At 54.6% G+C, this 17,477-nt stretch overlaps 1 protein-coding gene across 2 annotated transcripts in view; it reads right to left on the bottom strand.

Annotated features, from left to right (window-relative positions):
• AP2A1 (adaptor related protein complex 2 subunit alpha 1) overlaps positions 1-17,477 on the bottom strand; it is a 30,376-nt gene that overhangs the window by 9,626 nt on the left and 3,273 nt on the right. For both annotated transcript variants that reach the window (XM_032839251.1, XM_032839252.1), the window contains exons 2-7: positions 9,611-9,679; positions 9,346-9,488; positions 9,006-9,199; positions 2,508-2,637; positions 2,002-2,103; positions 243-351 (exon numbers count right to left, since the gene is read on the bottom strand). In XM_032839251.1, the coding sequence (XP_032695142.1) occupies positions 243-351; positions 2,002-2,103; positions 2,508-2,637; positions 9,006-9,199; positions 9,346-9,488; positions 9,611-9,679 (747 nt within the window). The remainder of the gene's footprint in view (positions 1-242; positions 352-2,001; positions 2,104-2,507; positions 2,638-9,005; positions 9,200-9,345; positions 9,489-9,610; positions 9,680-17,477) is intronic.

Here is a 17,477-nt window from a genome sequence, read left to right as displayed (position 1 = left end):
CTCTCCTCCCACAGCCTTGGTTTTGTCCCAAGAGAGATGTGACAACAGCCCCTACACTCCAGGGCTGAGCAAACCCCAGCACAGCGTCACAGGGACCCTGGCCCACAGCAGGAGATCACAAGACAGGAGTGATCTGTCCGACCCTTTAGGCTGAGCCCCAGCACCCACAGCCTCACAGAAACCCTGACAGAGCGCAGGCCCGAGGCGTCAGGGCCTGGCGCGGGCGGGGTCGGCGGCAGTACCTGGCGGTGGGTAGCACTGCAGCAGCCGCAGGAGTTTCACCGAGAGCCAGGGCGCCGGCACGAAGTAATAAGTGTAGTCCTGGAGGTCGGTGGAGGCCGAGGAGACGATCTGGGGGGCGGAAAAGGGGGTGAGGCATGGAAAAGGAAGGGCGTGGGGCAGGGGTAGGGGCGGGGCAGAGCCACACCGACTTCCCAAGCATCTGAGGCCCGGGGAGGGGAGTAAGGAAGCCTGGAGCACGCAGTGAGCTTAGACCCAAGCCGGGGCTCCCGACTCTTCCATGTAATGCTGCTGTCAGGGGGAGAAGTCTCTGCCACCCGCGTTCCCTTCTGTGAGCCGCTTACTCCAAACAGGAGCCTCGTGGTGCCCTGGGCTCCTCCATGAAGCACAGATCACACCAGCTCACTGCGGACTTGTGTCCCTGTAGCTGTCCCCCATGGCTGGAAGCAGCTCAGGGGTTAGGAACTAGCTCTGACCCTTTCCTGGGTTCCCGGGCCTAATACAAGATCGGACTTAAGAAAGGCTCTAGGGGGATGCCTGGGTGGCTCAGTTGGTTGGACGGCTGCCTTTGGCTCAGGTCATGACCCCGGAGTCCCGGGATCGAGTCCTGCATTGGGCTCCCGGCTCCACGGGGAGTCTGCTTCTCTCTCTGACCTTCTCCTTGATCATGCTCTCTCTCACTGTGTCTCTCTCAAATAAATAAATAAAATATAAAAAAAAAAAAAAAAAAAAGAAAGGGTCTGGGAAGAGATGGGGAATTAGCAGGAGAGTACGGGACGTTTTCCCCCTCATGGCAAGTGCCTGCTCAACCTGGGAAATCCCTCCTCTAGGAAGCATTCCCCACCATGTGCTGTGCCATGGCCATGATGGCACGTGCCCGGCCCCCAGTGTCCCTGTCCGTGTCTCCCCGGCCAGCCCAGCGCTCGGGAGTATTCGGGCGTATGGTGAATCAATGACAAAGCGACTGAATGACCTGGTGGGCCTGTCCTCTCTGCCTGCGACTCTCGGCCTCCTCTGACTTGCCCAGGGAATATTAAATTCACTCCATGTCTTCATTCAGGGATCACCTCTCCCAGGAAGCCTTCCTAGACTTCCAGGCTGGGATAAGTGCCTCCTTTGGGGTCTACAATGTCCTGTACTACCTCCATGACAGCCCAGATCACCCTTTTTATGAAAATCTGTGCTGTCCGGCCTGCCCTGCCACATCTCTCCCCACCAACAGGAGAGGGAGCTCCTGGAGGGCTCGGCTCTGACTCATCTGTATCCCCAGAGCCTGGTACACTGGCAGCCTCGGGAATGTTCCCAGGACAGGCGCGAAGGTGGTGAGAGGAGCAGAAGGAGGGGAACAGAGAGGTTGGAGAAAAAGGAAAAGGAGGCAGAGCAGGGAATGCGGGAGGAAGCAAGAGACAGTGGGGTAAGGGGGAGGAAATCAGGAGAGACACTCACACCCCCTGGGTGCTCATGACGCCCAGGCCCATACTGACATTAGACACACCGACTGACAGTAGCTACACTGTGAACCGGACCTGGTGTTGTCCCCAGTGAACAGATGGGATCAGTGAGGACCAGAGGTGAAACCGCTTGTCTGGGCCACACAGCAGGAATGAGCTGTGTGGGCTAGGATGAGCCCAGCTCAGAGGCTGAGTTCATAACCACTGTGCTGGGCTGCTTCTCGGGGACAGTGAGGGGGACCAGGGAGTTGCTCCAGAGGACATAGGCGCCAGGGCCCCCTCCCGTACCCCGCGATGAGACCACACCCACCCGGCTCAGGCGAGACACGGCCAGGGATATGCAGGTCTTGAAGTCGTCTGGGTTCTTCTTGCAGAGACAGGTGATGAGACTGACAGCCGCTGTGACCACACCCTGCAGAGGCAGACAAGCGGCAGGTCAGGGCTGCAGGGGGAGGGTCAGCCCGGGAATCTGAAAGCAGAGACTCAAGGGCTGGGTGGGTGAGGGGTGCTGGGGACACTGGACAGGATCCCTGGGCAGTCGGGGTGGGGGAGGGTATCAGGGATGTGGGCATGGGGGCTTCTGGATACGTGGGTGGGTGACAGGTACTCAGGACGCTGGACCAAGATCTCTAGGTACCTGAGTGGAGGCAGGGACAGAGGTGGGGGACCCTGGGCACCCAGGTGGGAATCGGGGCACAAGTGGGACATTCCCCGGGTTTCCACATAAGCGTCTAAGGCAGAAGGGGCTCCGGGTGTGTAGGGATGGCTCTGGGAGGCGGCCACCCGGGCCGTCCAGGCGCCAGGCCCGGGGCTCACCATGTGCTGGTCATTCAGCAGGTGGACCACCCGGGCCGTCCACTCGCCCATGGGTACCAAGTCAGGAGAGGCCTTGTACAGCCGCAGCAAGCACAGGGCCGCGCTCTGTTTCACGCTGTCCATGCTGTCCCTGTGGGGACACAATTGGGTCGGGGGAGGTCAGCGCTTCCCCAGCCCCACACAGACCTTCCATCCTCTTCTGCTCCTCCCAGGAAGGGCGGCCAGCAGCAGGAGGAGAGAGCAGGGGGACCAGGGATCCACTCTGGTGCTGGCCTCATCACGCACCAAGCCTCCGTTTCTTTATCTGCAAGATGGGCTCCATTTCGGTAGCCTTGGGGTCACTGGCAGAACTCCGCCAACCGCCAAGCCTGCCCGTGCACCTTCACTTGCTTACCGAATGCTTCCGGAGCACCTCCGGGCAGCAGGCTCTGCTGGAGGCGCGGTGGACAGAGGGGTGGACAGACTGGTCCAAACGTCTGTCCGCACAGAGCTTACCTCCCAGCCAGGCAGCCCGGATCCCAGCACACGCACCAGACACCATCCGGTGTCAGTGCTACAGTTCCAATGAGCACAGGCGCAAGGAGCGCCACTTATGCTATTTTGCAAGAAGGGCTCTCTGACGAGTTGGCAGGTGACTGGAAAGCTGAGCTTAGTGAGAAAATCCCGAAAATCTCCGCACAGCCCATCCCGGGGAGAGGCCACAGCCTGTGTGGAGGCCCCGAGGTGGCCACAGGCCTGTGTGTGGCTGCTGTGAGCGAGCGAGAAGTGGAGGGGGGAGAGGCCGGGAGATGGGGACAGGGGGACCGGGGGACAAGGGGCCAGACTGTGCCGGGCATCAAGGGCCATGGCGCCGACCCTGCTTTTTAGCCAGGGGGAGACAGAGCTGCTGCAGGTGGTGAGCAGGGAAGCACCGATACTGGGGTGACAGCAGGAAAAGCACCAGCCAGGGTCCTCCCGCTCCTCCCGGCACTGAGCCAGGCACAGTCTGGGACTAACTCGTTTCTCTCACCACCACAAACCGAGGAACTGGGGCCAGACACGTGTGCTTGAGGTCCTGACCGGTGGAGCACGTGCCTGCGAGAGGCCACTGACTCTCCGATGGGCAGTTTCCTCTGCAAGGGGACTCGGGGGGTGAAGAAAGGACACCGTGGACCAGAAGCCAGGACGGCCTTGGGCATAGAGGGGGTGCGGGGAGCTGTCCTGACCGCCTAGGCTGTGGCCTCCAGGAGAGGACCCATCCGAAGCCTCGGCAAAGGACACAGACGGAAGCCCCAGGAGGGGTGACTGAGCAAGTCAAAGGCCAGGTGAAAGGGGGTTTCGCTGGATTTGCAGGTGAAACACAAATGGTAGTGATGAGGCAGTGCCATTTCCTCCCGCCAGCCAGGCAGATGCGTGCACGCTGGCCGGGCCTCGGACACAGCAGCCCTCAAGATGTGGGGACAGGCCCTCAGGAGAGGAGCGGGGCCGCCCGGGGTCAGCGTGTCACTGGGAGTGACGCAGACCCAGCCCAGTGAGGCTGCTCCTGGACACCCACCCTGGGGGCGGGCACGCATCCATGTTCAAGGTCCCGGCGCAAGAACGTCTGACCATCATCAGCTCAACACCAAAACCGGTAGAAGGTCTGTCCAAGACCAGTAGAACAGTGCCCCATTCATGGCCTTTCCACCATCGTCACAGCTCAGAGCACAAGCCTCGACCCCGGGCCAGGCTCTGTTCGAGGTGTTTCTCAAGCCCTTGAAGGAGATGACCTCTACCGTTCCCTCCAGCTACGGGGGAGGGAACGCCCACCGTACCCCGAATGGGGGAGTAAGAGCTGTTTATTGCCTTGCTTAACCGGAGACTCTGTACCGCAGAGGTAAAGCTTACGGCCACGGCACACAGGGGCGTGTGTGCAGGTACAGAAGGACAGGGAGGTACGTGGGAATAACCACCATCGAATATAGGCCGCAGGGGGGCGGGGAGATGGAGATGCTGCGGGGGATGTGAAGGGGGAATTCAACTGTTCCCTTTCTTTAAAAAAAAAAAAAAAGCCATGGTACCACATGACCCAGCAATCCCCCGCGCAGGCCCATAAGAGCTGAAAACCAGGTTCACACAATGTATTTGTACAATATTCCTAAGAGGGGCGCCTGGGTGGCTCAGTGGGTTAAGCCGCTGCCTTCGGCTCGGGTCATGGTCCCAGGGTCCTGGGATCGAGTCCCGCATCGGGCTCTCTGCTCAGCAGGGAGCCTGCTTCTCTCTCTCTCTCTCTGCCTGCCTCTCTGTCTACTTGTGATCTCTCTCTGTCAAATCAATAAATAAAATCTTAAAAAAAAAAAAAAAATTTTAAACAATATTCCTAAGAGTCAAACGGAATCTTTCGATGAGTGGGTAACTAAAATGTGGTCCCTCCAGACAGCAGAACGGTATTACTGGGCCATAAGAAGGAAAGAAGCAGAGCAGCATACGACACGGAAGAACCTCGAAAACGTTCCACCAGGTGGGAAAAAGCCAGACCCAAAAGGCCACGGAGCACACGCTTCCATTTATCTGAAATGTCCAGAATAGCAAATCCAGAGAAACACAAAGCAGACGAGTGGCTGTCCGGAGCTAGAGGGAAAGCCAATGGGGAGTGAGCTGCTACTGAGTATGGGGCTTCTTTTTGGGGTGAGGGGAATGTTCTGGAATTAGTGGTAGTGGCCGCAAAGCACGGTGAATATACTAGAGACCGCTGAATTGTACGCTGTAAACTGCTGAAACAGTTAACTTGATGTTATGTGAATTTTATAATAATTAAAAAAAAAAATCTACCCCCCAAAATATATTGCTCTCTGCCCCTGTCACTGTCAAGGCCAAGTTTTGGGTGTCGAGAGAGGCCAGCCGAGCACGCAGACAACCCCAGCCTGGCCCCTGACAATGGCAGGGCACAACCCCTCAGCATCCATTCCCTGGTGTGAAACTGGGCATCACCTCAGCTTGTACGAGTCTGTCACACCGGCCGCTTTCTTGGTCCTCACAAGTACCCAGTTCTCCCGGCTCGGGGTGGCCACCAATTTCGCCACGACTGACCACTCTGTCCTCCGTGAAAAAGTTTCTTCATGTTCCAAGCCACAGCCCACTCTGCATTTCCCTCCCATCTCCCTGGCCAGACCTGGACACACTGGGCCACGCCGGGGTTTAGCCTTAGGTCACTTCTCACCCTTCTCATGTCTCCCCTGAAAGGATGTGGCTTTAATTACCATCCATCCTGTGCTATCCCGTACGGTGGCCCCAGCCACACGTGGCTACTGGACCCCGAGGACCCATCCAAACTGAGAGACAACGTGTGTACATCACACTCACGTGTGGTGATGACATGAACAATTATATGGAAATTTTCAGGTAGATCCAGTGTCAAAATGAACATATTTTAGATAGATTGGGTTAAATTAAAATATTAAAAGAAGTTTTGCCTGTTTGTTTTCATTTTGATGTGGCGACCAGAACCACGGAGGGGTATGTGGCTCGAGTTCTATTTTTAGCCCTCTCTCACTCGTTCCCTCCCTGGCCCCAACTCCCTGCCGTCCAGTCGCCTATGGGACATCTCTGCCCAGGCGTCCACCAGGCACCTCGCATCTAGCGGGGCCAAACCTGGCTTGGGGCCTGCCTCTCGCTCCCCTGCTTCTCCCCAGGTTTCGTTATCCACCCACCTGTTCGAGCTCCCCCTCTCTTGCTTTCCCGCCCCATGTAACTGTCCTGTCGGCTTCACTCCCGGAATGTACCCAGTGACGTCCTCTACGGCTACTACCGGGGTCCCAGCCACCGTCAGCTCAGACCTGGATGGCAACAGTCTCAGTGGTCTCCCTGCCACCACCCCCGCCCCAGTCTCTAGCTCTGCTGCTGGGTTCTTGAGCTACTTGACTCAGAGGATCAGCCTCTTTCTTCGTTCTAGGCTACATTCTCAGGCATTATCCGTTCAAACAACACCTCTGTCATATTCTCTCCCCTCCCTTCCTAGAGCTCTAAAGGTTGTTTGTTTTTTTTTTAAAGATTTTATTTATTTATCTGTCAGAGAGAAAGAGCGAGCACAGGCAGGCAGAGTGGCAGAGGGAGAAGCAGCTCCCCGCCGAGCAAGGAGCCCGATGTGGGACTTGATCCCAGGATACTAGAATCATGACCTGAGTCGAAGGCAGCCGCTTAACCAACTGAGCCACCAAGGCGTCCCTCTAAAGGTTTTTAAATAACCCCTAAACCCACTGTGGGCCTGGAACTCACAACCCCCAGATCAAGAGTCACACGTTCTACCGACTAAGCCAGCCAGGTGTCCCTCTAGAGCTCTAAACAGCATTACGTTAGACCTCTTCATGTTCCGTGATTCTTAACCTCTCTTGGAATCTTCCATCTCTGTTTCTCTGGGCTGCGTTCGGAATAATTTCTTCAATTCTACCTCCTGTTCACTCACTCTGCTTTGGCTCTGTCCATCTTGCCGCTAAGCCAGATGGCTTAAAAAAATGTCTCCATTTCTTTTTCGAATTTGCTTGCACTTCTATTTTTAAATTGTTTTCTTATTTATTGAAACATATTAAACATATTTATTTTACACCCTATATGAATATTCCAATTCTACTATTACTTTCCGTTTCCTTTCTGCTGGTTCTCCCTCATGGTGTTGTGTGGCCTGTGTTTGGTGACTTTCGATTGTGCATTACTCACATAACTTAGGGCTTCTGTGGTGAAGGCGGGTTTCTCCTGAAAAGGCTTGTTTGCCTCTGTCGGGCACTGGGCTACTACTAGCTTAAATCACTTTAAAGTTTGGCTTAAGAATTTGTAGACAACCCAGGTAGGGGAAAATCAGGCTGAAAACCAGTGTGTGGGCTGCTCCGTGCCAAGGTTTGAAAACAGGTAATTTTGCTTATAGTCCCCCAAGGGATTTATTTCTAGGTCACCCTCACTTTGAAGTGTGGTCTCTGGAGCTTCTCCTCAGACAAGCTTTGTATCCTGTTCCCAGAGGCTGTAGGGCCCCCAAATCAATATCTAGGTTCGCCCTCTAGGCAAACTCTGGCTTTGGCCCTCTCCCCATCTCCCCAGGTGCCAGGCCCCTCTTAGCTTGTGGCCTGTACGCTCCTTATTCTCTCATGAGCTCATGAATACGTTGAAGAGTACTTCCTTTCCTCTTTTATCCCACATTGTTAGGTTTCAGTGAGAGCATTAGTCAGGAATCTAGTCCACCATATTGCCAGAAATATAAGTCATACCTTCTCCCATACCAAGCTGAGTGATCTTCTAAAAATACAAAGCCCATCATGTCACGTGCCCACTTAACACACACCAACTCCTTCCATTTCAATGAAAATAAAATCCAAACTCCCCTTACTCTGTCTCTTGTTCACTGCCCTCCACAGAGACTATCTCTTGGTTCCTTGAATACAGAAGGCTCATGCCTCGGGGCCTTTGCACTTGTTGCTCCTTTCGCTTGGGACACTTGCCAACATTCTAAAATAACTATCTTCTCATCATTCCAGTCTCAATTGCAAGTCACCTTCTTGGAGAGATCTCCCCTGATGAGTATATTTAAGTAGTTTCACCACACCCCCCCACCCCACTGCCCCCACTACCCAGTTTTATTTCCTTCATAGCACTGATTACTATCTGAACTCATCTTACTTTTTTTATGTATATGTTTGCTCTTTGGGTATCCTTTCATGTAAGCTTCCTGTTAGATGTAAGCTTCCTGAGAGTGGGCACAACAGTCTTTGCTTCTCCCTCTTGCCTCCCCAAACCCATGAGAGGGCCTAGCACATCGCAGGGACTCAAAAAATACGTGACAAATGACCTCCTGCCTCAGGATGATCACACAGGCTGACCCCGGTGCCTTTCACACCTTTCCCCTCTCTACAGCCAACAACTCCTCCTCACCCAGGTCTCAGTGTGATGTCACTTCCTCCAGGAAGCCCTCCCTGATCCCCGAGACTAGGTCAGGCATCCAGCTAAATGTTTTTAAGGGCTCCTGTGCCCCAACAGCATGGTTCCACAAGGAATTGTACGTTCCACCCTGCAAGTATCAATCAGTCTTTGTTTCCCACTCTGGACCACCAATGCTTGGGAAGACGATGACCATGTCCATTTCTGGTCATCACTATATTCCCAGCAATCAGCACAACACAGTGCCTACAACAGATGCCCAACAGATGTCTGCTGAATGAATGAATGAATGAAAATACAGCAGTTCTGGAGGGCTGTCGCCAGCAGAACTTACGGTTATCCCCTCTTCTATAGTAGGTCTTAAAGGTTAGTTAATCAGACACACACCCCATCAGATCTGCGGGGAGACTGCGTCACACCGCTGAGTTGGCCTGGTGAAGCGACAAGAGAACCGTGGGGCCGCCACCAGACTCTCAGCCCCGCAACGCCCCCATGTCCTGGCCAGGACACCTTGGGCAGGTGACGCAATCTCTCTGACCCTCGACCTTGGCCTCGTCCTTGTTGGGCCTCGTCTATTGCATTCCAGACCCCAGCCCACCCGGGTCCCCAGTGCCTCACCCAGCCACCAGGATGCGTGGGATGTCGGCGGCAAAGGCCTCGCCCATCTCGCGGCTGCCCACATTGGCGATGCAGTGCAGGGCCAGGCACATGAAGGTCGGGTTGCGGCTGGCCAGGTCGTTCTTGATGGCGTTGTTGATGAGCCGGATCAGCTCAGAGTTTGAATTCACCAGAACCGAGATGAAGAGGTAACCCTGGGCGAGGAAGGAGGTGGGGGCTCTTGGCAGCCTTGCGGTTAATGGGTCGAAGGCCCCAATCCTTCCTCCCCGGAGTCTACTTCTAGCCCCTCCTCCCTCAGACCCAGGAACTGAGGTCCCCAGTCCTTCCTCCCCAGACTCACTATCTGCTTCTCCGTGTACTTGTTGGAGCTGAGCAGGTTCACGGCCTCCATGTGCCCAAAGTCAATGTCGTGGCCAAGCAGGAAGATGAACAGCAGTTTACACACATATTTTTTCTTACTGTAGCCATCCAAGGCTTTGTCCCCTAGGGCCAGAGGAAGGAGGAAAGAGGGGAGAGAATGAGGAAGGATCATACCTATAAGTCCCAAGTATCCCAGTTCCCAGCCCCTCCCCTCTCAGACCCGGGACTCCAGGCCTCCAGCCTACCTTTGAACTTGGAGCGGATGTTGGCCAGTTCCTTGTTGATTCTCTTAATCTCTGCCTCCTTGCTCTTACCTGGGGAGGAGAGGGCAGGCCAGATGAGGAGGGTCCCAGATAGCTAAACCACCTATGCTCTCTTCCTTGGCAAGGCCCCTCCCAGCAGAGGTCCCGAGGCCCTGGGGCTGGGGCCAAGCCTGGGTGGGCCCCATCTCTATCTGGGAGCCTCACAGAGGTGAGAGCCATGGCTCATTGGTCTTTCCAACGCAGAGGACAAGACTGGCACACACTACGGGGTGATCTATGACTTGCTCCCTCTTCCTCTCACTGTAGTCCCTGAACTGTACTGGCCCTCAGGGCTCCTGTGTCCGCCCACAGCTCCGTTTATCCCTCCACCACCAGCCCCCAGAACTGGTCTGGCAAGAAATATGTGATCAGGGAAGGAAGGAAGGAAGGAAGGAAGGAAGGACGGACGGACAGCCTCAGCTACCTTCTAGCTATCCCCGGGGACTCTCACCCCCACGACATCCCCGAACTCAGCATCTGAAAACCTGCTCTGGTGTTACGAAGGTCCCACTGCCTCCCAGTCGCCAGGCCAGATCCTTGGGTGTGAGCTCGCCCCCTCCCTTCCTATCTCTCCTCACAGCCTTCGGTCCTCAGCCGCCAGCCCCACAGACCCACTTCTTCCATCTCCTGGATGTCAACCTCTCCCCAGCCGGTCGGCGACATTCCTATACTTCTGACAAGATCCACTTCTGGGAGAGTCTAGAGGGCTTTCCCTGACCCCAAAGGCTGGGTCCTGTGCCCCCTGATGCCCAGCACCTCCATCAGGGCAATCTAACAGGACGGTGACCAGGTCTTGGGCGCCCCCACTGCTTGCCGTGTCCCTCCCCATGTCCCCCAGTTCCCCTGGAGCCAGACTTCACCATCTTGTCCTTGACTGGCTCACTCAGCTCATCCAGACAGAACCCCGGGGGCTCTACCCCTTCATTCAGGCCATCGCCGGGTCCCCTCGGCTTGACCTTCAGGACATGGGACCGCCACCATGACCTCCTCACCCAGATCACGGCAGCGGCCTCCTTTCTGACCTCCCTGACTCCCGGCTGGGGGGAACCCAGCCCATGGCCACCGAGCCCTCTGGCCCTGCCCTGGCCACCCACCAACGTCACCCCTCCCTATGTTACTGTGTGTTCTGCCCCACTGGCCTCCACCGCGTCCGCGGACACACCACGTTCCTTCCTATCTCAGGGAGACTCCGCCTGGGCCCATCTCTCAGGTTCTCTCCTTGTCACTTGGGTCTCAGCTTTTGTCGCCTCCTCTGAGAGGCTTTTCTGAACAGTTCTTTCAAGCCAATGCCTTACACTTGTTTCCATCATTAAAAAAACAAACAAAAAAAACCCAAAAACCCCTCCCCGGGACATTTCACACCATGTAAATATTTTCTTTACGTTTACTGTCCAACCCCGGCTCCCGCTCCAGATTATGAGCACCACGAGCACAGTGCCTGGCATACAGCAAGTGCTTAATAAGTGTGCGCTCATCTGAAGGGCAGAGGCCTACTCAGACCCACGGCCGTGTCATCCGTGTCCCCGAGCGTGTGACCGGGCACCTGGGAGGCCATGTGCAATGAGCGAACGAGCAAACAGGTGATGGTATGAGCTCTCCTGGTCATTACAGATCCCACCTCACCTCCAGTTCCCAACTTCCAGGGAAGCTTCCACAAGCTTCACTGCAGCTACCACCGACTCCACGAAGCCGGCGATTAGTACTTTCTGACCGGTGCAGAGCAGCTCCTGAGTGGCACGGTCTAATACGGCAGCCGCCAGCCAGGCAGCTCCTAAGCACCTGAAATATGGCTGCTCCAGCCTGAGAAGGGGTTTAGGCGGCAAAGACATCCTGGGTTTGGAAGATCAAGTGGGGGCAAGAAAAAGAACCCAAAATATCTCATCGAAAACTTAAAATTCCTGATGGCGTGTTGAAACGACCACATTCTGGTGTATTAGATTATGTAAACATGTTAGTAAAATGAAATTTTCCAGCTTCTTTCTCCTTTTACAAACAATGTGGCCACTGTTAAAGTTAAAACCACACGTGTGGCTCCCATGCGGCCTGGGTCACCTCCAGCAGAGCACCTGCTGTGGGTGTCAGGGGTCTGCCCCTGTCCCCCAGACCACACAAGGAGCCCCTAGAGGGCAGGGCCACCACCTGCCACTCTTCTGGGTGACCACTCCATGTTCCAAGGTCTTACCAAGTGCCAAGCTCAGGAAAGGCACGAAGACGTGAATAAGGGCCTTAAGTAGTGTAGAGTGGCAGCTCTCCATCCTCAGGAAAGGGGTGGAGGGCCCGGGGATGAGGGTGGGAGAGGGTCTCTGGGACCCAGGTGAGAAAGGCCAATTCCTCAGGGATGAGCTTAACTCCCCTCTGTGGCCCCAGGGGCCACCTGACCCTTCATTTATTAATGACACATTTCCCGAGGCGTGGGGGGCCCGCGTGGGGGTGATCTGGGCACCCACCCAGGACCCGTACAGACCCCGCACTTCTGATCTGCTCCTGGGGGTTCCCGGCCCGAGAGGGCACAGGCAACCGGCTCTATCCCCACACCTGAGGGAACCACACAGAGACAGAGGCTGCCAGGAGGAGGGGACATTTAAGGAGGCTCTGAAAAGTGAGGAGGGTTCAGGAGCAGTTCACCCGGTGAGTGTGGCCAGAAGGAAGCCACACTGCTGAGGACGGGCCTGGGGGTGGGGCGGGGTGGTGGTGGGGGAGCCCTGGGAACCAGCGTGCAGGCTCTAGTCTATTCTTGACAATGACTACAGCTGCTTCAAGTGCTCGCCTGGAAACTATTCTGGAGGGACCAGGGGAAAAAACATCCTCTTTTATAAATGGACCATATATTAAAAAGCACCTGCTTAAACTTCATCGCAGAGGGAGAGACACTTGAACAGCAATTGAATTTGAGGCCAGAGCACTCCCTGGGCTTCATTTAAACCACTATTAAAAGTTTCAAGACACAGGCAAAGTAACCTATGGTGTTGGATGATGGAGCACGGTTATCTCTGGCGGGGGAGGACAGGGGACAAGGACGGGGCTGGGGAGTCAGGGATGCCGTTTCGGCCTCCGGGGGCTGATTCTGCAACTGTGTTCAGTCAGGAAGAGTTCATCAAGCCTGACATTGATGATCTGTGGGCTTTTCTGTACATGTACTATCTCCATATGTACATATACAGACATAAGTTATTATACTTGTATATTAAGTTACATATAAATATACGTTCACAGACGAGCAGTCAGCAATGCAAAAGACCACATCAAGCAGATAGGAACAATTTAAGGGATATTTAGAGAATATACATGTGTGTGTGTGTGGATTTTGTCTTTAAAAGAGTCTTTAATGGTGTACACCTGTTCGATACTGCTTCCTGCACAACTGATACACTTAGCTATAAAAACGAATTCACAGGGGAAAAAAAAAAATTCCCAGGGGCACCTGGGTGGCTCTGCTGGTGAAGCATCTGCCTTCAGCTCCGATCGTGATCCCAGGGTCCTGGGATCGAGCCCCGCATCAGGTTCCCTGCTCAACAGGGAATCTGCTTCCCCTCTCCCTTTCGTACTCCCACCAGCTCCCCCCCTACTCCCCTGCTGGGCTCTCTCTCTCAAATAATAAATAATCTTAAAAAAAAAAAAAAAAAAAGAATTCAGAGAGAGAAAAAAGCATCAGGTTTCCAGAAGAGAAGGGGCTGTGGCCTTGGAGGGAGGGCATCCCCGCAGGGGGCAGGTCTCTGCAGAGATCTTGAGGCAAGTAGTAGCCTGGGTGCTCAGAGATAGCACATGGGTGCTACTGAGGGTAACACGTGGAAGAGAGGGGATGAGGGCAGCTGGGCTAGTGGAGGGAACGACTTTCTAGCACTCAGGGCCAGCCAGAGACAGAGAGATAAGCTCACCATCACAGGAGGCATGCAAGTGTGTCTGGGCATTTTAAAGGGATTTCTTATCCTCAAACAGTCCCTGGGCCAGGCTCAGGGATGAGTCACATGAGCCCTGCGCTGGGGGAGCTCCTGGATTGGAAAGAAGGCTGGCTGATGGGGACAAGTGAGTACTTTGACACAGGCAAACGCGATGGGAGCTGGGAGGCGGGACTCAGACCAGGGGAGGAAGTCTTCCTGGTACACAGCTCCTGGGATTTGAGGATCAAAATTCGGAGCGGCACTGGACCAAGCAGAGGTAAGGGGAAATGTGCTCCAGGCCGTATAAAGGCCTGGAGGCTAGCACAGCAGCTGGGCCCAGATCTCCCAGACTCTTCTGGGTTTTCTCAGAGTGCTGGGGAGCCACGGGAGGCTGCAGGGCCCCCTGTCCGCTGGTAGCCATGGTTGTGAGGAGCGTGCAGGGGGAAAGAGGGCTTGCTGCAGGCCAGGGCAAGGAAAGGCTGAGCAAGGACCTGCCTGCCTACCTTGGGGCTTCCGCTAGTGACAGGAGCTCAAGTCTTCGTGTGCGGGCGCTAAGCTGCAGCATCAGGTGGGCCCGTCCCGCCATGGAAGGCATCCTAAAACCCTGGCTCCTCCGCCCTGGCGGGACTGGGATACTTTTAGGGAGGTAGCAGGCCCTGGGGTCTAGTACCTCAGCGGGAGACACCTCCTGCGTACAATAGAGGTAACAGATGTTCTTCTCTACTAGGAACCCCTGTGTCTCCCACAGGAGTCCCAACAGCCCAGAGTCCCACAGAGAGTTCTGGAAGCTGATGCATGTTAACTCTGGACCACTACAGAATCCAGAACACGTTGGCCCTGCGCTGCCCAATGCGGAAGCCACAGGCCACACAGGGCCACTTGGCACCCGACCCACGGTTGGTGCTACGGAGGGATGAAATTCGTATTTTCCATACATCCAAAATTAAAAACCAATTCTCAGCTCAGTCTCCTCAAGAGGTAGGTTTGGAACAAGCCAGGCACTTTACGAATCTGTTTCCTCAACTCTCGAAGTTTTGCGAACTCTGAAATACGGAGCAAGTGTCTTCCAGTGAAAAACGTGGCCTCATTGAGAAAGGCACATAAACTGTCTCAGGAATAATTGTGAAAATACGGATTACACGTCCAAATAATCCAGTGAACGTGCTGGTGTAAATAAAATGCATTAAAGCTGATTTTACTGGCTGTACTTCGGGAATGCGGCTACTGGAAAATTTCAGCTTCTATATCTGGCCGGCTGGGTTATGTGGTGCTCATGCTAGCAAAGTCATCACCACCCCTGAGGGAGAGAAGAGTCTCCTAGAACAACCAGCTGCAAACTGCACACAGCTGCAAAGACCATCCCTAAGCGGCAGCCTGGCACGTCAAGAGTTAAGGGAAGGGTGTAGTCAGCCCTTGGGTGTGTACTCCGGTCAGAATGCAGCGCCCCAGAGCTGGGAAGAGTGGCTGCTTCATTCCCAGGGGGCATCCCCACGTTCAGAATAGTCCTGGCACAGGAAAGGTGTTGAATGCAGATTGCGGACCCAGCTCACTAGATGACACACAGAAGGGGGTGAGGCCAGGCCTGGGGCTGTCTGTCATCAGCATCTCAAGGACGCTCAGAACCTAAAGCTCGTTCCTTAAAGTGCAGGGCCTGGGGTAGGGTGGGGGTCCCCAATGGCACACCAAAGTGAGATTCATTCTTTCTGGTCTCTCCACAGAGGCCAGAGGGATCCTGTCCCTTCTGGGCTCTGAATCCCTCCATGGCTCCCAGGTGGCTCAGACTAAAGGTGAAGCCCTCATTGTCATCCTCTGGGCCCTACAGATTCACTAGTTCCCTCTCTGACCACAACTCCTACCCTCCCGGCCATCAGCGGCCTCCTCTTCCTGCTGCTCCACCTCCTCAAATTCCTCCTAGCACAGTCCTGCCTCAGGGCCTTTGCACAGGCTGCCAAGAATGTCCTCCTCCAGATTTGTGCAGGCCTAATTCACCCACCAAAGTTGATGCTTTGCTCCAATGTCACCTTTCCAGCAAGAAACTCTCTGAACAGCTTATAGAAGAGCACTATCCCTAACTTTGTCCCCATACCCCTTTCCTGCTTTATTTCCTCTCAACCCCCTGCCCCCACCACCTGTCGGTACACCTGAATACTATATATTTACTTGTGTACTGATCCATTTCCTCCAGAATATGAGCACCACAGAGAGGGACTTCTGTTCACTGTTGCAATCCCCTTACTCAGAGCCGTGTCTTGCACTCAATCAGTGCTCAGTAAAGACCGTTCTGTTTGCTCATTCATTCGTTCATTTGTTCACTTATTCTTTCAACTAGCAAATGTCTCCTGAGGACCCAGTCTCCTGGGGACCCAGAGAGGGATCAGAGCAGGGCCTGTGCTCGAGGGCCTTGGGGAGAAGTCACAAAAAGGAATGGGTCACAATTTGGATAGGATGTTACCCTAATGGAGGAGCTCAGGGCACTGTGGCAACCCAGGACCCCCCTTCCGGTTCACTCCCTCGCAAACTTTCCCCAGGCCTGCGGGGGAGCTGGGGCCCTAGAGAGGAGACACCCAGATAGCCCTAGCTTGGGCCCTGGAAGCTCCCAGATTAAGTGGTTGAGAGGCAGATTGCCGCTCCAGACAGCACAGGACCATGCCCTCAGGCTGGACCCAGCCCAAACCATTCCCGTTCTTATCTGCACAGTTTGCCCTTTCTTGCCCTCGTTCTCAAACCCTTTTACCTCCTTCTACAGTCTTCCCGCTGAACTCCACGATGCCTTGAGATTCTCTCCAGCAGGAGGACTCCATAGTCCTCCCTTCCTCCCCCTGCTCATTTCTGAGCCCTGGCTCACCCACAACCTGCAGGCCTTCTTTTCCCTCATTCCTGCTTGAAACCCTCCCTAGGGCTCTCAGGACAAACACCAAGACGGCCTCTGCCCACCTGCCTGACGTCAGATCCCACCCCACCCTCCTGTGCACCAGGCACATAGGCCTCAGCTCAGTCTCCTCTGGGCCTCAGGACCTTTGCATGGCTGTCCTTCTGTCTTCACAGCTCTTCCCCACCTCCCTTGGCCTGGCAAACCCCGCCACACTGTCTGGGCAATGCAACCAGACACAGTCTTCATTCTCTCAACACCGTGGCCTTCTCTCTCACTGACTTAGGACAGCTCAAGGTTTTTCCACTTAAAACAAAAAACTGAGATACGATTCACATACCATAAAGTTCACCATTCTAAAGCGTGCAATTCAGCGGTCTTTGGTATATCCACCGTCTCACGCAATAATCACCATGATCTATTTCCAGAACATTCTCATCACCCCCAAAAAGAAACCCTACATTCACTGGCAATCACTCCACCTTCCATCACCCCCTACTCAGGCCTGGGTGGCCACTAACCTACTTTCTATCTCTGTGGTCTTGCCTATTCCGGGCATCTCATACAAATGAAATCATGTATGTGGCCTTTTGTGTCTGGCTTCCCTCAGGTACAATGAGGTTTTCACCACGGTTCATCCATGTTGTAGTGTGCATCATTCTTTTTCTTTTCTAAGGTGTTTTGTTTTTTTTTTTTTTAATTTGAGAGAGAGAGAGAGAGAGCGAGCGAGCACACAAGCAGTGGGGAGGAGATGAAGGAGAGGGAGAAGCAGACTCCGCACTGAGTGCAGAGCCCAACACGGGGCTCGACCCCAGGACCCTGGGATCATGACCGGATCGGAAGGCAGACGCTTCACCGACTGAGCCACCCAGGTGCCCCATGTGATCATTCATTTTAATGGCTTGATATGTCACTGTGTGACGGACCCCATCTTGCACACCCATTCATCCGATGGTGGACATTTGGGTGGTGTGCTTCCATTTTGCAGCTACGGTGACTAACCCTACTATGAACATCTGTATACGTGTTTGTGAGAAGGACGGCTACGGTTTCTGGGCAGTAC

This window comes from Lontra canadensis, unplaced genomic scaffold (assembly GCF_010015895.1).
Source record: "Lontra canadensis isolate GAN:19392208 unplaced genomic scaffold, GSC_riverotter_1.0 scaffold107, whole genome shotgun sequence".
Taxonomy (NCBI): domain Eukaryota; kingdom Metazoa; phylum Chordata; class Mammalia; order Carnivora; family Mustelidae; genus Lontra; species Lontra canadensis.
This window is presented reverse-complemented; position numbering and strand designations above follow the sequence as displayed.